This window comes from Pararge aegeria, chromosome Z (genome assembly GCF_905163445.1).
Source record: "Pararge aegeria chromosome Z, ilParAegt1.1, whole genome shotgun sequence".
Lineage (NCBI taxonomy): Eukaryota > Metazoa > Arthropoda > Insecta > Lepidoptera > Nymphalidae > Pararge > Pararge aegeria.
Window position 1 is genome coordinate 2,830,716 of NC_053208.1, and position 26,919 is coordinate 2,857,634.

Consider the following 26,919-nt stretch of genomic DNA (forward strand, 5'->3'; position numbering starts at 1 on the left):
AAGCTGTTATAGAATTATCCTGGCCTTTAAAAGATCACTTTTAGTGATAAGGCCGCCTTTCCACCGTAGCACTAAGTACTATTACTGTTTACTTTGAGTGTTTCCTTTGTTGTTTTGTTGCAATACAGTTTGTTTATTCTATTATATTCTAACCCGAGCAAACTGGTGGGTATAAAGAACCATATCCCTTTTATGAAAAAGGCATGCACTGGAAACATGCGCCCTTGACTGAATTTGTGAATGAACTATGTTGGTCTGAATTAAAATATCGAAAATAAAAATAATGACAGTGTATAGTTACTACATATCTAAAATTTATGTTCATATAAACATTTCTAAATTTAAATAAAAATGCGACTGCAACAATTTAAACATTAGAAGTAAGAATAAACTTAGAGTGCAATATACTGGGTTACATAAAATTAAAAAAAAAACATCTGGTGTCTCAGGTTGCCTTAAAAAGATCACTTTTAGTGCAAGCCCGCTTTTGCACCCTAGCACTAAGTACTATTACTGTTTTCTTTGTATTTTTCCTATTGTGTTGTGTTGCAATAAAGTTTTTCTATTCTATTCTATTCTGGCTAAGTTTGTTGTTGGCCTATAGGAGGATAATGACACATAGGAGAATCTGTGTGGTGTAATTTATAATTTCTTCAATCCTTATACTCCACGCCAAACAGATCTTCGGCGATGTACCCTCTACGCACGTTTCGCTCCGAAACCGGAGCATCCTGAGGAGGATGTTGATTTTAAAATTTGATTCAAAAAATTTATGGTGGCAAACTTATCAGTTTAAACTTTACTTCTATCACGTTTCAGGAAGTTTTTGTAGATAAGATAAAAGATTTCTCCGTCTGACGATCAGGTATTGGCGTAATTAGAGTAACTTTTTTTCTTATTGCACCTGTTCGGTGTATTGCATAGAGTAAGAAGCCGTTAAAAACTACGAGTATAGAGGATACGAAGTTTGGTTTCATTACGCTTTATTTTAGAATGATTATACATTCTGGTAACACTATTCGTAAAGTAGGTCTTTCTAGTTTATGGTAGGGGAATCAAACCTAAACCTTAAAATCTTAAATCATCAAACTACATCAAAATGGTGGAATCAATAAAGGTACTATCAAACATTGGATGAACTTTCTTAACAATTATTCATTGTAAATATCATTTTTTGCCAAATTAAGTTAACATGACGCTTTGTCAATGGTACATTTGTAATTGACGTTCTTATTAGTGCATCTTACTGTGACTGTGCTTTATTTGAAAACGTGTAATATGTATCTATATCTTTAGAGCTTTAAATAAAAACTTACACTTTACATACATTAAGTTGATCTTCTAAACTGTATAATGAATCTGGATAGTTTTTTTTTCGTTAGATTGTTTTTTTTTTATTTGAAAGCGCGTCTCTGGGGTTCAACCTACAGTCGGATTTGATTCCCATCTTGAGGTAGGCAATAGGTTATTTAACATCACGCAACAATACTTAGGAGTAAACGAAGTAAAAGCGTGGGCGGGCGATGCGACTCGGTCGATCGGATGATATGTGGAATAGCATACGAAAGTTTTAAAGGGATAGCTTAACATATCAGGACTTTTACCTGGTGATATTACATTGGATATCTTAAATATACAATAAACTCCGCGTCACGTCTGGAGTGCTAACAAGTCCACCCAAAACGTCAACAGAATGGGGCGATCGCTGTTCGAAGAAAAACTGTGAATTAATCAGCGTTCAGCGCCAAATGCGGCCATCCATCTCTGTCACACTTTGACGAGGGAGTGAGATGAAACCAAGTGTACCTATCGGAGACTTTCCTAAACATTACGAGCTTATTTTCAACGCTGACGCAACGACAAAATCAACGCCACCAAAACAGACAGCACCAGAAATCACTGTTAGAATACTAATTTGAGGGCCTGAGAGCCGACTGGGCTATCACTGTCGGGGGAGCGAGTTCGAATCCCAGCACGCACCTCTAACTTTTTTACTCTCACATTACATTTAATTTTTGATTTTAGATTTTTAGGTTTTTCTTTTTTTTTTTCTTCTTTTTTTTTTTTAGTTTTTCATGTTTATTGATTTCATAATTTTTGATTTTGTTTATTATTTACCTCTTTGATGATTTTGTATTTCTCGATGTAAATAAGTTTCTTTTAATGAAAAATATCTTTTGTTTGTTTATATATTATATTCTATGTTATTGTTCTTTTTTATGATTATTTTGTTATTGTTTAGTTGCGAGGATTCAGTGACGACGAAGATAATGGGGCTGGCTGAAAACCAGTGCTGCGCGTTTTAGTTTGCAGCTATACTGAGCCAGCTCCTTTGTCACACATTTTTTTTTTAATTTTTATACTTTAACAATTATTTTATTTCACAAATGTAACATTTTACACAAATGTGTGACAATAAATACGATTTTTCTTTCTTTCTTTCTTTCTTTTCTTTGTTATGTGCATTTTAAGCAATTCAAATATCACCTGTAAAACGGTATCAACGGTAAAAGACAACATCGTGAGGCAACCTGAATACCTGAGAGCTCTCCATAATGTTCTCAAAGGTGTGTGGAGCCCACCAATTCGCACTGGGCCAGCGTTGTGGGCTACTGCTTTAACCCCCTCTCATTGTATACTGTGTCCTGTAGTAGGCTGGTAGGAGTTTGATATGATGGTGATGATACTAATTTATTAAACTAATAATGATTGTTTGTGTTATTTATGTTACTCAGAAAAAGTTGCGTGTAAATGTTGTAATTTATAAGAACTATTAATTTCGTGACGTCTTAACTTAAATACTAGTTTCCTACACTAGACTATGAACATTTTTTTTTATTTTTGACATAAAAGTTGTTTTGTATATATAACCTAAAATAAACTATTTAAAACTAAATAAAATCTAAAACGTCTTGGAAACCACCGCAGCGAGGTACAAGGTCCTAAGATGCTGGCAGCATTGCCCCTTTGAATGGCCAAACTAATTCGTTTGCCAAGCTAACTACCCGCTTTAGGATCACCGGTAGACTCGATAACCCTTTTCGATAGTTCTTTGAAAAGAGCTCGTGCCTCCGGACTCCACGGTCCCAAAGTCTCTACTCCAAAAGGCACAAAAATGAACCTGCTATCCAGATTTTCATATTTACGCCTCTTGGCCTGCTCGGCACTAGTAATGATTTATATTGCACTCAGAACTCTGTGCACGCCACAGTTTTGAACCTCAAAATAAATAATCCACTACGGTTTTTAATTTGTTGAAGATACAATAGTGCACTAAGTATAAAATCTCCCGGAAAATTGTTCATCACCTCAGCCCTAATCGGCCAGGGATAAAAGTAGCTGAAATTTGTGCACTTTGAAAATATATGGCAAACTGACTTTTTTTTATTCCACTACCAGTTAGCCCTTGACTGTAATCTCACCTTCTGCTAGTGATGGTGCTAAGACCGTAATGGGTTCACCTGTGAGGGGTATGGCATATCTATTAGAACCACTGCCCTAATCGGTTTTTACGCGACCTCATACGGGAGAGTTGATTAACTTAGCGGCTTGCATTGCTGGCAGGGTGGTACGACAAAAAAACAAAGCAACGGCCGAAGCCGAAAATACAGAAACTATAAATTCCCAAATTGCCCAATTAGACCCACTGCGCTCACCTCTAGCCAAGGAGGAGATCATTGAGTTTTTCGGAATCAAAGGTGACCAGTTTTAAAAGACTACAGAAGGTATTATAGAGATTTGACCTGAGGCAAACACGCACGGCAGCGAATGTGCGTGCGTTTCGCGCCCGTTTTACATTGGGTTCATTTGAAAAGGATTAAGAAGGCACATTATTACAAGTTTCGACTGGCTTCCCAAGGACGTAGAAGCTTCTTCAACAAACTTGAGACATTGGAGACGTAACCAGGCACGAAATCCCTTTTTGTGACGTCAGTTTTGACATTTCTTTCATATACTATCAAGTTTGTCGAAGTTACGATTAAAGTATTACCTAATGGTCGTTTTTTTTTTTAAATCATCACCAACCCATTACCGGCCCACAACAGAGCACGGGCCTCCTCTCAGAATAAAAAAAAATATATATATACTACGACAATACACACATCGCCATCTAGCCCCAAAGTAAGCGTAGCTTTGTTATGGGTACTAAGATGACTGATGAATATTTCTATAAATAATATACATAAATACTTATACAGATAAACACCCAGACACTGAAAAACATTCATGTTCATCACATAAATATTGTGGGAATCAAACCCACGGCCTTGGACTCAGAAAGCAGGATTGCTGCCCACTGCGCCAGTCGGCCGTCAAAAGAATGAGAAGGGTTCAGGCCGTAGTCTACCATGCCAAGTGCGGATTGGTAGACTCGACACGCCCTTGAGAACATTATGGAGAACTATCAGGCATGCTTTCCTCACCGTGTTCGTTCTTCACCGTTAAAAGCAAGTGATAAAATTGCTTAAATTAAAACGCTCATAACTCCGAAAAGTCAGTGCGTGCCGGGGCTCGAATTTGGTCTCCACGAAAAGAAAACCGAAGCCTTACCCACTAAGCTATTACCACTTTTTTTTAATACCAACGTTGAATTTAGATAAGGCAATGTCAGCGGTTACAAATCCCTGAGACATGGAAATAAGATAATTAATGGTTTGCAAAACCAAGTTCTTCGGTAACTCTTCCACTTTTAAGGCTGTTGTTCTTTGGAATAATTTGCCTGCTGACATCCGTAAAAGTCAATCCCTTCCCATATTTAAATGTCGTCTTAAAGACTACTATCTGTCTTTGAGTGAAGTAATTTGAACAAATATCGTAATTAATGTGTTTTTTTTTGTATTTTTCTTTTTTCATTATTTAATTATGTATGTATTTATATATATATTTATTATATATGTATTTATATATTTATTTATATTATATGTATGTCTATTTATTGCCGAATATATATGTATATTATATGTAGTATAATTGCACTATCCCGCTCTCTTGCAGCTTTTCCTTCTGTCAGAGGTTGCCTGTAAGAGATTGCTTGCAGCAATAAGGCCGCCTTTGCATGCCTACAATTCTTGTTGTTGTTTATTCTATATTTTATGTATACTCTGATGTTTGTGTGCAATAAAGTATTTCTTCTTCTTCTTCTTCTTAATTTTAAATAATGTAAATAGATGTTATTAACCTAATTTATTGCAAGAAAATAGACTTCATAATCCGCGTAGATAATATTTGGTTATTTTAAATTAAACTTAATATATAATAAGAACTGTATTTCTATTTATCTAGCATGTTTTAAATAAATAATGTTTTAATTCGTATTTATAAATTCTCTCAAGATACATAGAAATAAGGAAGATAATAAGACATATCTATATTTGAACAACTATATTATTGAAACTGTATTTCCCATATAAAATAATATTTCTTAATGTGCTCAATTAGCATTTTAAGTTTTAAGTTTTTTTCCCTTTTACATGTATTGGGATTTGCATTTATGTTTCAATAACATATACGAGTACATATGACTTATTTTAATAATCGACCTACTATATTTTGACTAGAAATATAATCTCATTTCTAATGGCAATAATGAAACCTATGTAATAATGTTGCTATGATCCAAAAGTTATCACCTTTAGATCGCAACGTGGCTCACTCGGCTGCTAGCTGTACAGTCTGTCTCTCCTAATCTAAAATAAACTGATCGCGCTAAAAGCAATGTCATTCTCCCATCAACGGGAAGTAGTGGGGAGAGTACGGCAATACTATTATACCTGTCAGTTTAGTTTTAGAATTGTGGACCAGGGCTTTGATTATTTATGTCATGAAACAATAAATAAATTTTGTGACGTAAATTTAAAGTCTAAGTCACAAACTTTGTGTAACCATATCAAAATAAAAGAGATTCAATTGTAGCGTAGTTTTGTATATATTTTTGTATGCTGAAGACATAGAGATAGGTACCCTATTTATTTGTTATTTATAACAAGGGTTTCTAGTCTTACAATTGTAACTGCAATTTGTGCATTACAAAATAAGGACGAGCCCTGAAAAGTTAAATTTGTCATTATAGTTTGCGCGTTTTTACAATATCTATGTCGTGAGTGATCTTATATATTTTGTCCATCAAATCTTATGATGCAAGGTATTGTAATTTGCAGCGTAAATAATTACAGTTCTTGTAAAAACTTAGTTAAAATAGGACATCACAACATTTATTCCGAGTAGAAGTACGAATTCAATGTCGTAGGCATCAAATCCCGCGGCTAAGTAGATGATTGTAAGTAGAATTTTAGTATAAATTTCTTTAAAATGTACTCGAAAGTTATGTATCATCAAAGCCCGGGGCGAAGTAAGTGATTGTAAGTAGAATTTTAGTATAAATATCTTTAAAATGTACTCGAAAGTTATGCATCAAAGCCCGGGGCCTAAGTAGATGATTGTAAGTGGAACTTTAGTATAAATATCTTTAAAATGTACTCGAAAGTTATGAAATTTGCGGCTCGATTTGCACACACCTATAAACAACATGTACACGCACACGCACACAAATGAATATTAATTACACCTAACACTAAAATGCGATTGCCAAAAGCCCTTCGCATAGCGTTGTACGATAATAGCTTAATACCGAGTTAATACGCAAGTATTCGCGGGGTTATTGTGCGGGGTCCAAGAGGCCCTTGGGACTTACCCGTAGGCCGCGAGCGTGGGGTCGTAGGGGTAGTAGCCACCGGAGGGTTGGAGGCCCGCTGAGGTCCACGCCGACATCTCGCCGCTTCCCTCTTTCAAAGCGTACGGGTTACTCTGGAAAGCAAAACATATTTTTTCACATTTTCAATAACTTAAACTATATATCCACCCAAGGTGTGTAATCTAGTCTTGATACCTATAAAAAAACAACGAGGTTTGTCTACTTGAAACGGTTAAGTATTTCTGTAAGTGGGTCAAAGCTTGGAGAATATCTGGTGAACAACGCGTCGCTGACATCTAAACGCAGTATGACAAAGAATAAAATGTAATATATGTATATTCAAAACTTACTAAAGGCGATCAAAACCCATATTGTAAGTTATCTACGTGATATCAGTGACATTATGTAGTAATACAATTTTGTAATTCGATAACTTCATACTAAAATAGAAAAATAACGTAACAATTTTGATAACTTAAAAATTATAATAGGTCTTTAGACTAGTGAATCCAAAATATTCTTAGAATACCAGCTTAACTCCTTCCAGCCTTCCTTATTAGGTAGCTTGTCAGTGGCTTACAGGTAGTTACTCCATGTGGTGTAAACAGTTAGTGAACAATCAACAGTGCACAACCGTTGCTGTCATATGTGAAACTGTTCAGCTGTAAGGTTGGCGCAAGTCGCAACGATAAGAATCTCTAAGCTGATTGCTTTTACAAAATGGGAATTTGTATTAAACATTGCACTAATGGCAATAGAATCCAATTAAAATGTCGAAAAGAGTAATCGCGGGCAAAACAGAACACACTCTTAAACGAGTGAACAGAGAACGCGTGTCACTCGCCTAAATAGATTGTAATACTCTCAGTCAATCGCGCCGACAAATACGCTGGCTCAAATTTAATTAAAGTTAACTCAATAAAGGAATAAACTCACGAACAACAATAAACGTCCCGAGTGTACGGCCTGACATATCACTAACGTATTTGCATAATGTATAGAGGGGTTAAACTATTAAGTTCTGCGCACCCTATACGTGATAGTTGTTTAACTGTGAGGGTAAAGCCTACCCTCTTACTAAGTTATTCGCATACATTAGGAGCAACTAAATTAAAAGTGTGAATGATTTGCCCTGGGATCCCTCGCCCCCTTTCTGCTCCTGATAATAAAATGAAAAGCATTAGGATACATATGGAACAGTGTTTGGGACGCGATAACGGTACACAGCTTATTTGTTCCCCTCTCGGTAAGAAAACGCGGCGGATACATTGTTAGCCGTCTCACCCCACTCTCCTCTCTTAATACTTTCTCGCCTATATCAATTCATGTCTACGGTTTGTTTGGAATGAGAATTCTGTGTTATGGAAGTCGTAGGGCGCATACACAACCGTGACGTGCCATGACATCACAGAGAGAACAATGTATTTTTATTCTTCGACTATCAGTAACATTAGTTTTGTTCTCAAAGGTAAGTGGAGTCCACCAATCCGCACTGGGCTAGTGTGGTGGACTACGGCGTTAATCCTTTTTCTTTGTGGGAGACCTGGGCGCTGTGGTCGGTCCTTAATAGGTTGATGTGATGATTAATAACACTAGCTGTTGCTTGCGGTTTCACCCGCACTAACTAAAAGTGGCCAAATTATATTTTACGCAGATTGAAGTGAAAGTTGACAGTTTTTAAAGTGAAACTTCTAATGTGACTTCCAACAAGGTTGCGTTAAACGTTTAACGCCACCACTCATGGCTATTTATATTAACTAACAGATTGGCATATTCTGATTGTGTAATTTAATTATGTCATAAAGAAGTTACACTTCTTACGTGTGTACACCTATACACACACATGTTTTTCTACAAATTAAATACGAATTAGTCGATTACTTCTTGAGTTTTGCGAACACTGGCACCGGTTTTTTTTTAATACGAAAGTTTTTAAATATCTAAGTAAAGTAAGTGCGAATAAATGTTGAACGGTTTTTAAAGAATTGCCACACATATATGGTTACATATATAAAGGTTATACCGCGACCGGATCTGGCACGCACGGGTGCAACGTAGATAACAATTTGGGGCAGTTGGAGTGATTAAAAATACAATTCAGTAGTACATTGGGTTAATCTAACTCGTAAGGTTTACCCAGCGTTTGGCCCTTGGGATGTAAGTGCACGAAATATGTTTGTTTTTATCTTCTATAATATGAATATTAACTAAATAAAAACCTTTCTCTTGGACCACTCTATCTATTGCTGAAAATTGAAAATACGTTTTTTCATTAAAATCCGTTGATTATTTAGAAAGGTCCAAACATAAAAACAGCGGCAACTATTTCGATACTATATAAAGAGATACAAATAAACAAACAAACCGGGAAAATGTTTAAGTCCCGCGTGAAAATGGAGAAACGAAAGACAAGTAATGCTTAACAAAATCTGAGAATAAATAGGTACACACACGTTATATCCCTGCAAGTAATATACGCAGGCATGACTGTAATTCAGAAAATTCAGAAAAAAACACTCCTTTTTAAAATCTTTACATGCAAAAAAGCGGATTCATACAAGATTCTCTGATTTCACGAGTTACATACACGCAAGCGTGATTACATTCCTTCTTAGCATGGAGCCCAGATAATAGCTTAATGGTCGTGCCGCGACTTCTGGCGGGTCTCGTTTGTAGCATTGAGACAAATTGCAACGACAATTAGCCGGACTTACAGATTGTGTTAAGGCCATCTCACATTTTTTTTATTCCACTACAAGTTAGCCCTTGACTGCAATCTCACCTGGTGTTAAGTGATGATGCAGCCTAAGATGGTAGCGGGCTAGCCTATTAGGGAAAATGGTTGTACCCCCCCTCGGTTTGTACGCGACATCGCACCGGAACACCAAATCGCATAGCGGCACGGCTTTGCCGGTAGGGTGATGACTAGCCAAGGACAAAGCAGAAATAATTCAGAAATTATAAATTCCCATATTTCCTCTTCCGGGGGTCGAACCCGGGACCTCCTGCTTAAATTCACAGCGCTCACCGTAACGCCAGGGAGGTCGTCAAAACGTAGAGACAAACAACTTATTGAGTTAAACACAGTAGACCGACGGAAGTTGTAGAGATGTGATATGAACCTGTATATCTTCTTTATCGTCACTTTCTTTATCAACCCGTTAACGGCGTACTACAGGCCTTGGTTCTCCTCCCAGAAAAATAAGGGTTTGGGTCTTTGTCCACCAGGCTGACCATGTACGGTTTGTGCACTTCACATGCCTTAGAGAACATTATGAGGACTTCGCTAGCTTGCAGGTTTAACGCAAGATTTTTCCTTCACCGTTAAAGGTAGTGATATTAAATTAATTAAATCATCACCATCGCCGTCATCATCACCTCAACAAATTGACGTCTACTGCTAAACATAGGTCTTTTGTAGGGAGTTCCACAATACACAGTCCTGGGCCGCTTGCCTCCAGCGGCTCCCACCTTCTCGCTTGATGTCATCTGTCCACCTCGTTGGGGGCCGACCTACGCTGCGTTTACCGGTGCGGGATCGCGATTCCAGCACCTCAACCCAACCCAACGTCCATCGGTTGTCCGAGCTGTGCCCCGCCTATTGCCATTTCAGCTTCGCGACTCGCTGAGCTATGTTGGTAACTCTAGTTCTTCGGACGGATCTCCTCATTTCTGATTTGATCACGTAGAGATACTATAGCTCTCTCCATCGCCCGCTGAGTGACTCTGAGCCTTCTTAAAGAAGAATAACATAACTTAAAAAGTTAAGAGTATAAAACACTGCCCGTCCAAAATGCTTCTATCATCACTATGACTATCTTATAAATATATAGAAAATAGTTTCACAAACCTACGATAATGACACGACCGTTTTGAATAATAAAGATTCCGCATCAAAAATGGGAAAAAAATTAAAACCTATCCAATAGTGGCACTACAAGAAAAATTAAAATTAAAATTAACCTTCTACTACTCTCTTAAAAGTGTATACAATTTGCATTAATTCTTATTAATTTGTACCTAAATGTAAACTCGAGCCACCAAACCATAGTCGTTCACACATCTAGTAACAAACCTGAGTCAACGTTCCAATTTAGCCTCTCGCAAAAATTAAATGCACTGCCAATAGTCAACCTAGGTGTTCTAAATTAAAGTAAATAAATATATGTAATATTAAAAAACCCCGAATTTCAATACAGTGTTCATTATTCTACTATTCAAGGTATTAAATAAAAGAGCTTGAAAATGGTTTTTAGTTGTAAAAAAAAATAAGGAATTCGTCATTTTGTGGTAGCCATCTTGGATATGAAATTTATTACAGCGCAATCCACTATTTCGTAGCCGCGGCTTTCTGGGACTAATTATCATCAAACAAGCTGAGATTATCATCAAAACCTTTTAAACAAGATCAAAATCGAAGAATGAACCACTCGAACAACTGTCATGTGTTGTTGAACTCTAATAAATTCCAATAGGCCAATATCTTACAAACGTATTGGCACGGAACACCGTTAACACCGTTACAATACCTAAACTGCCATAGATATAATAAATTCACGTCTTGTTAAACCTATACCCAAGCTGTAACCGAATGTTCTAATAACAAACATTGACTACAAACATCGATTTCGTAATCAATTGCACGTAATGTCGATGTCTAATTCAATGATGCTCGCACTCCTTTATAGTCGTCAATATAAATTTGCTAAATATGGCAACGTGAGACAAGATTTGTACCAACCTATGCACACGTTCTTGCTTTTTTAAGGTACTAAATTGGACTACACCTCGCATTTCAAGGTTCACCACAGACGGACAATTTAAATTTCTTTTATCTACATTTTTTTTTTTGGAATCTTCATTTCAAATAAGATCTTTTCATATCAAACCAAAATTTACATTCTCTCGACACATACATTTTTCTTGAAAATATTGTTTTAATTTGTTTATTTTAGTCTGTCATGTTTGGCATATTGGATTTATCGTGACGTCACATAGCCGAAACTAGTAGATAATACTCGAAACACCAAGATGTATCATTTTTTAAGTCAGCCCAATAGGAAAACTAAACATCGATCTTAGAAATACCGCATTTCAAAGTTCACAAGAGACAAACGTTTGAAATAGGATCACATTAATTTTACATTTTTGAAATCTGAACGTTAAGATCTTTTATTTAATGCTAAATTCTAAATATTTCTCACACACGTTTTGAAGTTAAATTCTTTTGGCGTGTTAGGGAAAATGATGACAGTAAATTTTTGCGATGTCCGTCCTAAAAACCGACACCATGAAGTTTAAGATTAAGGACATCTACGTATGTTTGCGTAAAAACTGACAAGTGTGTTATAAATATATATATGTGATATTTAAATGTGATATTTATTTAACTATAATTCGTTATAATAAAACTTTCAATGTATTAAAAACCTTTTTTCTAATGTTAGTTCTTCTACAAACGTAGAATAAGGCGAAATATAAAAAAAAATTCAAAAGATTTTCATCTTGTTACGCCAAAGAAATATACATAAGTACAAACACGTTTTTTTTTTTGCGTTGTCTATACTAATCTGCCGACACTAGGCTAGCCATTAGATAACTAATAGTTTTCTAGCGACTCACTTAGCCACGAACATAGTTTAGTTATAGAGGACGATCATATTACTACGATTTGTCCGTCTTTCAAAAATTAGTTATCGATAACCAATAAGTAATGAATTTTGTTGTCGACGCCTCTTATACTTTTGAGGTGAACCAAACGATAGCGCGATTGAAAGTACAAGTGGTGACATCTAGTTAGACGTCCGACAAATGAATGCCGCGCTGTGAACCATATCTGGATTGAATCTCGATGAGCAAGAAATTTATATTTTCTATATATTTTAAAGTCGTTGACTAGAAAAATTTAAAAATAACTCAGTATAATACTATACTTGTTGGTATACGGTTCAATTTTATGTAATACCAAGAAATTTTCTACATTTTACATGGGACCGTCATAAAAATGTTTAGGAAATATTTATTTCTTGGTTTTTAATATACCGTAGTGGAATTTTTGGACAATAAAAAAATTTCATTTTAGTAGGTAGGTTTGCAAGTAGGTATCATAGTTATAATAGCCAATTGTCAATAACATTTTGCCTGCTGCTAACTGCTATTTTGTCATGCCCCTTGATGCCAAGTAATAAGTTACCAAAAGGTGAGATTGCAGTCTAGAGCTAATTTGTTAATACCAAATAAAATATAATCATCAAAATTGGCTTTTAATTGAGGGAGTAATAGCGTAACAAAAACACACACAGACACATACAGTTGAATTTAATCCCCTGGCTTTTTTTAAGTCGGTTGAGAAGCAAAAGCGCAGCTAAAGTTAAACCATCTTGTGAATGAAAATCCCATGAAAACTCCATTAAAAGTATGACCGATTGTGATGAAAGCGCAATCACTAAAGCGGTTTCGGCACGTGGCCCGCCGCCAGGGGCGTCCATATCTCATAGTTAGTAGCACGGGCTGTCAGTAGCACGGAAAGACAGTTTTTATCACGGCCCCACAAAAGAGTTACGAATTTGTCACTAGGCTTATTTGGGGAGTGTTCACTACAATGATGGATATTAATGATAGAGTTGCCGGAACCCGAGAGTTTGCCATTTCTCTTGATCTACGATCGGCGCTGGGCCCTCCCCTCCTTCGCTTCCCCGTGGTCGGTAATCTTGTGCTTTCGTTCAATGAAATATCATATGAATAAGTGTCCGTATATCTGCGGTGATAGCTCAGTGAGTAAGACTTCTGCATTCCTTCAAAGTGTACCGTGTTTTATCCCCGGGATTTCATACTTTTTGGAGTTAATAAATAAATTAGACAATACACACATCGCCTTCTAGCCCCAAAGTAAGCGTAACTTGTGTTATGGGTACTAAGATGACTGATGAATATTTGCTATAAATTACATACATAAATACTTAGAATATACATATGAACAAACACCGAGACTGAAAGACACTGTTAAACATTCATGCTCATCACACAAACATTTTCCAGTAGTGGGAATCGAACCCACCGCCCTGCGACTCAGAAAGCAGGGTCGCTGCAAACTGCGCTAATCGGCCGTCAGCCGCAGTTATGTGCGTTATGAGCAGTTGAATATGACTTGTTTTAACTGTTAGCGAGAACACCACCAAAAAAAATTTAGCCTTAGTTGGTACAAGATTTACTCACTCGCAATCGAGCACTCGTTTTGGAGTAACGAAATACTTGAACATCGGATTGGATCTTATTTGCATTGCGTTAAAGCTCAAATTAGTGTACAATTCTGTAGCTCGGCTTTCTGAGTGAGCAAAAATCAAGTACAAGACTGTAGGTGTCGAAGGGCTGTTGTACTAAGCCCACTGTATATCTGAACGGGTTTCATAATGTTCTCAAATGCGTATAGAGTCTACAAATCTGCATTTGGCAAGTGCTAACTTTAGTAGAATCATCATCATCATCGTATTTTCGGGTTTCACACATGACGGACAGGAATTTTTTTTGACCTATTTTGGTGTTTTTTTCCAATTCTATTGCAGTAAATCAATTTTTTAAAAGTATGGTATTAATCTCCATTAAATTATCTCGACAATAGTATGCAAAATATCTTGATTCCGTGAACTAACAAGGCTATAATAATAAAAATAGCCGCCGAAATGAGGCGAAAAAAAATTTTCGATCGTAAAGCACTCTCTGATGATGCGTCATGAGTCGTGCAATAGGTAATTATAAATAATTATATCTAGATAACCTTCTATGGAAGAAGGAAAGAAGAGGCTTTTGCCCAACTTTGGGCCATAAACTGAGGATGACGATGATGATTACGATACCGATAAAATATATGACACAGACTCCTCACGCCTTTTTCTGTGTCATCTGCTAGCTAGTTCATCACGTAAGTTAACGTTTTTCAGGATTTTGGTCGATGGTCGTGAGCGCTGGTAATGAAGTCTATGGTCAATTTAACATTATCTATAAGACTTTACCTCAATTTGACCTTCACACTACACAGGTTTTCTCATGATAGTTTCGCTCGCCGTTGAAGCAAGTGATATTTTAATTGCTTAAAACGTACATTACTGGGAAAATTTAAAGGTGCGTTCTGGGATTTAAACTCGGCCCGCAAGTTAAGTCGAATTCCTCTTCACCGGGCTATCACCAATTTAATCCCGCGAAGTGTGACTCTGTACCTTTCGCAGGCGATATGCAGATGTCACTAATTTGTGTCAATTACGAAATTATATCCTCATTTTTAAATATTATTTGCGTGTATCGGTTGTTGTTAACGCAAACACATTTCGTTTCTCGACATCAAGCGACCCCTGTGAGTATGAAATATTGCAACCGCCCCTGCGATCATAGGTCACGTGACTCCATTAATGTGCGCACTTTGACAATCCAAAATTGCATTATCACGGATTTAACGTTAACACTCTTACAAAAGCTTTTTATGCTTAGGTAACTTTTTGTACTTTTTGTTTTGTTTTTTTTTATTCCACTACGAGCTAGACTTGACGGCCCTTGTATTCAATTTTACCTGCTGATAAGAGATGTAAGTCTAAGATGTTTACGGGCTAAACTGTGAGCCGGTTTCTACGCGACATCGTACCGGAACGCTAAATCACTTAGCGGCACGTCTTTTTCAGTAGGGTGGTTACTAGCCACGACCACACATCAGACCAGTCGAGAGAAAATTTCGATGCCTTCCAGCACGAAGGACCGACGACATTAAGAGAGGGTTATGGCATAGGAAGGCCGGAGCCGGGTGAAGTGGTGCTATAATGAAATGTTTAGCAGTAGAAGTCCGCAGGTTTGTATGATGATGAATTAAATGGTAACACAGTGGCAATTATATATATATATATTTCTTGTGTGCGTGTGTATGTCACTGAACTCCTCCTATACGGCTGGACCGATTTGAATGAATTTTTTGGTATACGTTTGGTTGGCACCCTGGATGGTTTAGATTTACAAATTAGCCCGACAGATGGCGCTGGGGTCCGCTAGTTTTATATATATTTGTTTATATACCATCAGAAAAAAATAAGACAGTGTTATTCAGCGAAGATATAATTGACATGGCAAGACCTGGAGCTTCCGATTCGTGAAAGAATTTACTTTGTAAATGCTCAAATGAGTAATAAAATTATAAACAAAAATGCCAATAAAATAACAAACAGTTCGTGAGCTAACAAAAGCTAAACAGTGAATAAAACTGTTAACTTCTTAATACTTAAATCACGTGAGTATTAACACTTTAACTACTTTCTTTAATTAAAGACTTTATGGGCGTAGACGGAAATCGGAGTAGGTGCCTAACTGTCGTTCTGTGAAAAATTATTTCATAGGATTTTGTTGCAGGTTAATTAACCACCTAACTACTTATATTTAAATGCAATTTGAATATCTCATCGTGTAAGTTTTTTGATTTAATTATTCTGTTTTTTATTATAATGTTATATAACAGTGGGTCATAGTTACCAAATAAAGAATTATTATTATTACCAATATATAAAAAGTCCACCAATCCGCACTGGGCTAACGTGGTGGACCCGTGCCCTGTGTGTAGATGATAAAAATTTCGTTTACTTATCCCTCGGTGGTTTATTGATTGAGAATCTAGGTTCGATTCCTGGGTTTGGCCAAAAATTTTTGCGTGTTGAATTTAGTACTAGCCTAAATTTCAGTACAGGTTTGCTCTTGACTACAATTTTTTGGTGGTAAGTGATGATGCAAACTTAGATGGTAGAGGGCTAACCTGTTGGGTGTTAGGCATTTATATTGAACTCATACCCCTAATATCAGTTTCTACGCGGTGTCGTACCGGATAGCTAAAACACGAAGGCAGCACGAAGCCTCCCACAATACAAGACGAAAATTCATAAATTGCCTCTGTCAGGGATCAAACCTGATAGTTTTGCCACTGGGCTAGAAAGGTTGACAAAATTAAAAATAGACTACTGGCGAGATAACAGATTACATTGTACGAAATTTATTGCCCAAAGTCAGTTATAAAGTTATTTCATTACTCCATCGAAAAATATAAACACAAATTATGATTGTGGGTGTAGTTAACACTCATAATAATATCCAGGTAACGCCAGCTAACTCGATAACTCACAGTAAAATAATAACAAACAGCTTTTACACAAAACCGCGGAAGGCCCGTTTCGTTTTAGGAGCTATTAACGATCCCGTCGTCGTTATAAAAACCGTTATTCCTATTTAACAGTGCGATAAACCTCATTTATTAACCCTTGATGATGTTAAGTGGGAGTACGGCTACGTGTCGAGGGGTTCCGTAGCTGAATATGGACCAGAACAACATGAAAATGTCTGTGTGTTATTTATGGTGTTTTTTTTTAATGTACGCTTTGAATGTTGTTCCAGCTGTAATAAAAATGGCAGTGTAGGAGCTATTTTGATTACACAAAAGAGTACATAACTCACAAGCGTCAAGTCAAAGTCAAAGTCAAAAACATTTTATTCAAGTAGGTCCGGCCCATACATGGCACTTATGATGCGTGCATTACATGACAAATGTGGACATGGTAGCGAGGTGATGTAGATAACCGTATTCGTAGACTCAAAACTAAAGCTACGAGGGTTCCAAATACGCCCTGGACTAAGAAGAAGCCCACAACAAACTTAGCCGGGTGTTTTTTTTACCACCATCTAACACTGTCATTTAAATGTTATGTCATTGTTAGAAAATTGTCTATCTATATCTTCTATATACGAGTACATAACTGTTATCATTCCTTTGTATATATTAGTCCTTATGTGCTTCTTAAGACCCATGAACTGACTACATAGCACGAAATAAGGCCATAAATCTGTATAGTTATTTATAAGTTAGCACCTCTCACCTTATACGAGCAAGGCATTGCCTTTGCTCGAAAGATCAGTAGTAAACAGTTAGGTAAGCAGTAGTAAGGAAACGTATCTTTCCATCAAAGCTAGTCTAGAGAGGACATTAAACCCTGTTCCACTAAGCTAAGTCAACCAAATTAAACGACCCTAGAGGTGGGTGTCACTCACATACCTCGTTGAGTATTATCACGCTTTTGTGATACAGAATCGAATTCTTCTTACATTTGTTACTTCTTGCAGTATACAACGCTTACATAACGTAACATATTGAAAAAAGGTCAATCGGTATTTCCTAACTGTACTTGTTTAATTCTAATACAAGATATTCCTGGATTGCAGGATCAGATTGTAAATAATGATCCCGGTTAATCATTTAGAGGGATGGGAATTATATTAAAACCATACTTGATATAACCTACCAGACCAGAGCAGAGAAAATTCGGTAAACGTAAGTTCCCAAATTGTTTCTCCCACTCTAGTTGATAATAAAAATGAGAGTATAGATAAGCAACTAACGACTAAGTCAAGATTACTGATTAAAGAAATAATGTATAAGTTAAACTATCAGATATTTGAGTTAGAGAAGCACTGTGAGAAGTTAGAACAGAAGAAAACATTGGAATCACTTATCTTGATGAAGTCGTAACCGCAGGAGATAGTTTGTGTGCAGATTTGCAGAAAAAGCTCACTGTCAGTTATGACAGTGAGTTTTTTCAGGAAGTAGTTCAAGTAGCAGTAGCGCTTTTTGTGACAAGCAGCATTGTTGCTTGCGTTCCGGTCTGTGGAGCGTGGTATCTGGTGTAATTACGCCTAAGGGTGAATGACATATGGTGGAACTTTGCAGGATGTGTTCCTTGCGTGCCCCGCAAAGTGTTGCTCTGTGTGTATAGGCGATGGTGTTACACTTATAATCAGGTGGCCGATCGGCTTGGTCCATCAACTGTTACTGAAAAAAAAAATGCCAAGGACTTAAAAGCATAAAGATCTAAAGGCAAATGAAAGTATTACATGTGAATACAAAGTAGAATTAGAAACTCTTAAAATGAAACTTGATGAAGAAAAAGCTCTGTTGGGCCTCGGGATCTCCCACTTATAAAACCACAACGTATGTCTATATGAGTGTAAATAAAGCCATCAGTTTGCTCATTCCACTGCGGAATCCCACAAATCTTGGCCACCTCGGTGCTCCCCAATCTTCTGTAACACTGCACCTAACAACATTTTAATCAATTCTCCGCAGCGCTCTCGAGTCAGTGCGTCAGATAGGGCTCATTACGACCCCCAAATAAACATAAACAGTGGCAAGGGGGCGCGTTGGCCCCACTATTAACGCAAACTCTATTATTCACACGCGTCGCTACATCTATAAATAAAACTTAGATGCAAAAATGTGGGGCGTATTAGACCCCTACGGAGGAAAAATCTCTACTCCGCTATGGGTCTTCATTAATCTTGTGTACTTTTAAGTTATGATAAATTGTGGAAAAAATATCTAATCATAATAAAACGATAAAGTATATCTTTGCGTATTTATACGTAATCATGGTATTAAATCAAGATTTAAATAAGAATTTAAAAAGGGACTCTTTTCTTGTACTTGTGATTTATCATGTACCTACTTACTAATTCCAAAGCGTTCTATGTACTAGTAACTTATGGTTTAGAGTTTTTACTGTTGTGACAATTGTGGTTTGCCGAAATGTGGAATTCTTTATCTCCAAAGAACATCATATTTTGATCTTTTCCAAAAATAGCTTCATAACAAGCAGCTGAAGCGGTGAAGAGGTGCTTCGGGGAGGCGAGTTCGAATCGTAGCACATACTTCTAACTTTTTTAATTTGTGTGAATTCTAAGCAATTAAAATATCACTTGCTTTAACGGCGAAGGAAAACATCGTGAGGAAACTTGCATACGAGAGTTGTCCATAATGTTCTCAAAGGTGTGTGAAGTCCACAAATCCGCACTGGGCCAGCGTGGTGGACTACGGCCTTAACCCCTTCTCATTGTGGGAGGAGACCGTGCCCTGTAGTGGACCATGGGTTGATATGGTGATGATTATGATTAAGCAGCTACTAGACAATCAATACATATGTTTTTTTTTTTTGCATTCAATTGGAAATATTGAGTAACATCGCCTTATAACAGTCAGGTGAAGAAATGATAACGTCCCTTGTGAGTTCATTGAGATGATAGATTCAACTGTTTTACAAATAAATACCTACGCTAAGGCAAAGAACCTGATATAGCTAACACTGCCGGTAAGATGGCAGAGCAAAACCTGGCTTAAACAACCCACATATCAGATCACTAGGTACAAACGCCGAAGTGTAAATAATGCTTTATTCGATAACCTTTGAATAATTGAGCTTCTGACAATAACTATTTTCTTTGGGTACAATTGAAATAAATTCCCGGTGTGCCTATCCTTAAGAATTTGACCTGAGTTGCATAAAACTATTCAAAATCGAACCAGTTATATTCGGAAATTTAAAGTAATTACTCAGTAAAAGTTTTATATCATTGCTAAACATTTTTTCAGTTTTATACAAAAACAAGTTGTGGACCGATTCGAACGCAAAAACAGAATTTAAAACGGTACAGTGTTTGAGCCCTACCATGATATAGACGCACAAACAGACATACAGACAAACAAAACGGGTAAACTTAAGCCCCTCAATTAACAAATAAATCAAAAAGGCCATTGATTAACTCAGCGTTCCCAGCCAATCCTACCGCAAGTCGAAAGTCAAAAGCTTCCGGTTTCACAAACGCCGTTTATTAGATTGCACCAAAGTGATAAGTTATTTGCCGGTCCACAGGCCGCCACCCTCGCAGGCGCCGGGCGCCGCTTCGGCGCTGCTCTTGCCAAATCGGAGCCACTCCATCACTGAGCCTGGCTCCTGCGCCTGTTGTGATACCATTTTCTGCTTCATAAACTGAACATAATTGAGCCTTTGGAGTGCCAAATCTGTACCGAATTGGCCGTTGCTGTATAATGTGTTCCGTTGCCCATCGTGCCGCTGCTCTGTCATTGTAGTAACTTGGCGCCCGAGAAATATTGCCTAAGCCTGTTACTACCACGTGTGTACAAAGTACAGTGCTCAGCACCCTTAGTGTAAGTTTCATGCAAACTTACTTTATATTCGTGTAATTGTTTGTTTAAAATGACATACAACGATTATGAGAAATTTGTTAATTCAAGCCGAGAAAAATGTTCATAAAGTAAAAGCTGCTGCTGATATGCTGAAATTTGCTTTAGGTACAAATCACGAAATCAGCCAATTTATGCCAAAAGATTCGTTAAAAGTAGATTATCTAAGAAAAATAAATTAATAAACTGGCGTGCATAAAAATTAGGCCACCCTTAAAATTGGATCCTATGGAATGCATATTTAATTTTTATCATTTCTAGCAACAGCAAAGTAAAAATCACAGTATTGCAATCTCTTTCTAAGGTAGAAGGTAAGAAAAAAAACTCTTTATTACGATATTTTCAAGAACCGTCATAATTAACCTATCAAGTTAAAATTAACGCAGTGTATTAGCACTCGGCAACTTTTTTTTTTTTATTGCTGCAAGTACAGTATTACCAAAGTATCTTTAAAGCTAATTATGTCAATGAGTAAAAGGATTGTCTGCGCTATCAAAGCTAGAGGAGGCAATACTCCCCTACTGGTGGAGGTAAATTCGGTCTAAAACTAGCGAAAAATTGGCAAAAATCACTTGTTTACGAATTACATCAACTTTTCGAAAATTTCGTGTAAAGCTTGGAATAAAGATATTACTTACCTGAAATGCATTTCATTTTGTTTAAAACTAAGTAAATAATTAAAAAAAAAATAACTTAACTTTAATAACAAAAAAAATTAGGGCATTTTATTAAGTGGCCTAATTTTTATGCACGCCACCAAATTGTACTCTCTTGATTGTATTTATATCTTTGTAACTACTTTTTGTTTCTTTGGTGTACAATAAAAGTGTATTCATTCAAAGTGTATTCACGCCAGTTCATTAAATTGAACATTTCGGTTTGTCAAACACTAATTAACATTCTACGGTAAATAAATGACGATAGACGTTTTTAAAACTCGTTTAAAATTGCTTTATAACATTGACAACTATGTTAATTGATTGATTTGATCAGCCTTTTAGAGACTGGGGATAAGATGTAGCGACGGCGCGAACAATTTCTTTATTGACTTAGGTTCAATCGGAAAATTAATTAGTTCCGTTTAATTAATTCTCGACATCGTAATGATATCTGTTACGCGGAATAACCAAAAACAATTATAAACTTTAATCGCATCCGCTCGTAAATGTTCATAACAATAAAACACATCTTGTTAATATAAAACGGCTTCAAAAGGTATGCAATTAGATTTTTTTTTTAATTTCTTTTATCCATGTATGTACACCGATTTATACGAGTTCTCTGGAGCGATCTGTAAAGCTTCTTTGATGGAAAGGAATTTAATTAACTTGAGGTTAGATAATTTTTAACCAGCAACAATAATTTGTGAAAGCGCCTGCTTCGAATAGCAGAGCAATTTCTGCAATATGAACTAAAATAAAAAGCTAAATATAGTATATTATAGCTAATTTAATATATATAATATTAAATTATTATGAAACAGTATATTGAAAATGTATATTACAAAGTACAAACTATAATAATTAAAGATATATTTTATCGTGACGCTTAATATATCTATCGCTATAGTGGCGCTATGAATCTTTGGAGTTCAGGCCTACTAAGTTAAATGTATTTATGGTATTATGAAGAAAAAATTAGTATCAACATTTATGTAGGAACTTTTTGTGTTTTACTGAATAGGCTTAGTTACTTTTATGGTATGGTGGGCTGCGTCATAATAAATAAATCTCATTTTCTATTAAAAAATGCCAAGCAATATCAAAAAAGGTCAAGCATAATTGCACATTAAACTTTTTCTATAGTTGTTGCAAGACAAAACCCATGTTAAAGTAAGTGGGCATTAATGCAGAAGTGGGATAGGTCTAATAGCGAACTGCAATTTACAGAAAACAACTTTCAGCACAAACACATTATTTCCCCCGGAGAGAGGGTGAGTGCCCTTAAAAAAACTAAAAAAAAAAACTGCTGTATTATTCATGCTATAAAATAATAACGATACTCAGCACGACTAGCGAAATCTGAAAGTGAATTGTAGCGAGTGGGAAAAAAAATGACTCTAAGTGGATAAGGAGCGAATACAACCAAAAGAGTCATTTCGTGCCCCACTGTGGCGACGCACCGTCCCGGCTGCAGGACTTTGGACCTTATGTCTGGCGACTAAGGTACACTGCTGTCCGCCAGCTGACGACGTGGCTAAGCGCAGTAACGCTTTCCCCCAAAATAAGCTATAAAATGAGCGGCAGCGAGCGCCGGCTCCGACGGAGCTGTATTCCAATTATTTGTTTGTGGAAGGCACAAGAGTTTTATTTCGCGTTTTATTTAACATTTATTCCGATACGGCAATTTCACGGGCATCAAGGAATCGCTAGATTGGCTCGTGATTTAAACAGAATTGCTCATTTTCCACATGGACAATATGCGATTCGGTAAAATATTATTTTATTACTCGTGATATTGTGTTCAGTAATCGGTATAAGGTTTTTTTTAACGACTCCGTTTTATAGTACCGATATCGGAAATTAAGTTGTTACTCGTTAGAGTTTTTATTACCTCCCGCTAATCGATATTTCGAATTATCAATTAGATATGCGTCAACAAGTAGCTTGCGCATGCTTTAAATTAAGTTGCAATTGAAATACTTATGCAGGAGCTTTTACTTGAAAATTATGGAGATTTGAAAAATCTGCACTCTGTAAACAGCCTTTACATTCTCAATGTTATCGATATCTTGAAACCCTCGCATTTAATAAGATTTTAATATATAATTAAAATTCCTTTAAAAAGCCTTGAAAATTGACCGTTACTGGCCCACTACAGGGCGCGGGTCTCCATTTACATTGAAAGGGGGTTAAGGCCGTAAACCACCACGCTAGCCCAGTGCGGATTGGTGGACTCCACACAATTTGAGAACTTTATGGAGAATTCTCAGACATGTGTCTTTCCACACGATGTTTTTCACCCTTGAAGCAAGTGTTATTTTAATTGCTTAAAACGCACATAACGTAGAAAAGTTAGAGGTGCAAGCTGGGATTCGGACTCGGCCTCCAAAGAGTGAAGACCCACTGGGCCATCACCGCTTCTCGATATCGGAAACATAATTACACAACAGTACATTGGTAAAATATATTATCTAAATTCGGAACAGCAAAACGAAGTATCGATAGGAAACTAAATTTTCCCCAGAGTTGGGCAGGCATGAGAACGATAAAACTCACTATCAGCCCACTTTCTTTTTTTTTCTATTTTCCCTTCTGGCTTTACACAGATTAGCCAATGTCCTACTAACCTAGCCACTTTCTTATACCTATAGATATGTGTGTACCTAAACCAAAAATTGGTGTTATAAGTAAAATTTGGTATATATATTTTTGTATATAATATTTGGTGAAGATCTGTGATAGCTAAGTACGGCTTATTCAAGTAAAAAGTTATTTTCAATAGCTTAATTAAGATTGAAAATCTATAAATAAAACACGCTAACAAATAAAGGATGCGAAGTATTGATGTACAGATAAATAAATCGCATTAAGCAACCGCAGCATTTCTTGGAAGTCGGTAAACAAATACCGCCTTATCGAATCAATTGTTAATATTACTATAAACGCATGCGTGAACATAAATCAAGCAGTAACCACCGCACTCGATGATCGAACCCCCAATTTTCGGGACACACCTGAGCGAGCCGCGCCGCTCGGCCGCTTAGCAAATAAACAATAAAGCGGAATTAAACAAGTCAATCGCAGACAGAATGTGCGGTCACGGTTACGGCCAAATCCGACGGCAAGCGACCGTAATTCAATGGTCGTAAATGCAATGATATCAATTAGAGGACCGGCGCGGCGGCGCGGCGGTGATTAGCGAGGACGAGCTTCAAGCGATCAATTATTGAGCCCCGATTGATTTCGTCGCGCCGCCTTCGCCTCGGCGCAAATCCGCCAAACCTCAGACCCGAGCGTCAAGCCTCCAAAGACCTTCCGCGGCCACAGATTACAAGCTTGCGTCGCTCACCGAGCCTGCCTTAACTATAATGTCTGTAATCAATCGAAAACCCAACCATCCGAATTAATAACCCGACCGAATAAAAAACTTTCCGGAACACACAAACGCGTCCGCTAATAGCTTTGGGGAGCGCAGCTGAACGTATACATTACCTATAAAATAAGGACATTAAAAACCATTTAGACCGATGACTATTATGAAGGCGAGAGATATAAATAAATTGTATAATTGTATAAATTAATATATTTCGGTGCGAGGCGAGGTGTCAGAGTTAATGGGGGCCGCGGGGCGGGGGGAGGGCCGCACAATGCGCCCCCGGGGCGCTTTGTTACCCGGATTCCCTGTCCGTGACATCTGTCCGAAAAGCTACAATAACTCGCAAAAAACGCAGTTCAAATTCACAAACTGTGGAAGTGGAGTGACGCGCATCTAGCTGTGAATGTTTAAAATATACGCGACTGGTATTGTGCTGAGACTAGAGTTGCAGGCGAGATGTCTTCCTCGACGCCATTGTTGCGCCTGACGGGGTATCAATTATCCTATTGCCATGCTATTTCTGAATATATCGGTCGTGCTTCGGTGGTCCGTTTCAATTCAGGAACAGGTTTTGGCAATTATGCTGTCACAATATTGTAAGAGGCGATAAATGTTATCATTTCGAGGTAACCGTGAGTTGAGAGCTTTGCGATAGCGAGATATGAATTGTAGAGAACAGTTCTATTAGAGTGACATCTCATATTGAGAAGCTTTTGTCATTTTCACGTGCAAATATTTGCTTTTGACAACGAAATTCTATTTTTATACAATTTGTATTAAATGCTGTAATAATATAAAGATAAGTGGTCGACAGTTACCATTGAGCTCTCGGCTTTCTGTTTAAAGTTTAAACGGTGCATTTAGATACTGGATAGTAATTTATGTGCATTTGGAGGCTCATCAATAGTTAAAGGATGACGCTGGTTGGAGATAAATGAAACATTTATATGAAGATGAATGAAGCGTTAAGATATAATTAACTAAATGAAGTCTTTAGACAAATAGAGATAAGTATATAACATAATAAAGCACTTAAAGGTTATATAAAAAACAGCAACACAAATTTTCCTCAATAGCTCAATTGTAATCAAAATTCTGCTATTATAATAATAATAATAATATAAACTTGATTTAGGCCAAAAATAGTTTGTACGCAGAGTTCTAGATTAAGTATATAAAAAAACATTGTGTTTAAGATTTATAAATAAACCAAACTTCTTAAAAATGCTTCTTAAAAATGCCATTGGGGTAATAGTTTCATTTGTCCATATTTATTCAGTTAAAAGGTTATGTTAGGTTTTAAACACAAAAATAGACTTGCTAGTACTCATCAGCGACGATTGCATGTTTTATTCAATTAAATATTACTGGCTTTAAGGGTGGAGTTGCTAGGCAGGGTACTAGGTAGGCATGCGCTTACGAGTTCTCCATAATGCTTTATATCAAAGGCGTTTGGAGTTTACCAAGCCGTACTTTGTGAGAGTTATCTATAGGTACTTACACCGACTTAAATCCTTCACATTTGAGGAGACTCGTACCCTGTAGTGAGCCCGTAATGAGTTGATATATTGATGTGTTTAAAGACAAATAATAGTTCTAAAAAAAAAATTAAGCGGTGATGGCCCATAGGTATGACTTCGACTTAACTTTCGGGGAGCGAGTTCGAATCCCAGCACGCACCTCTAACTTTTTGAAGTTATGTGCGTTTCTCACTAGCTTCAACGGAGAATGTGTGAAAGTGAAGAAACTGCATACCTGAAAGTTCTCTATAATGTTCTGGTGTGTAAAGTCCACCAATCCGCACTGGGACAGTGTGGTGGACTACGGCCTTAACCACTTCTCATTGTAGGAGGAGACCCGTGTCCTCCGGTAACGGGTCGATATGATGATGGTGATGGAAAAAAATATGTTTCAAATAAGAAAATATAAACTTTCATGTCAACTATGATCCATCTACACTATAACATAACAGAATAATTAAAAACGAAACTAAATAATAAAAATAAAAAAAACTTACATTAAATACTAATATGCAATATACAAAAAGTTACAAATTAGAATTTCTGCGTCTAGGCAGCTTTACTTGGAGTTTAATATACAGCTTGTAAATCGGAGAGTCGTATCGATTTATTAACGTTTTCAG

General features: G+C 36.8%; 1 protein-coding gene across 1 annotated transcript in view; it reads right to left on the reverse strand.

The window, feature by feature from the left end:
- LOC120636251 (homeobox protein araucan-like) overlaps positions 1 to 26,919 on the reverse strand; it is a 117,459-nt gene that overhangs the window by 34,349 nt on the left and 56,191 nt on the right. The window contains exon 3 of the mRNA XM_039907638.1: positions 6,692 to 6,804. Within this exon, the coding sequence (XP_039763572.1) occupies positions 6,692 to 6,804 (113 nt within the window). The remainder of the gene's footprint in view (positions 1 to 6,691; positions 6,805 to 26,919) is intronic.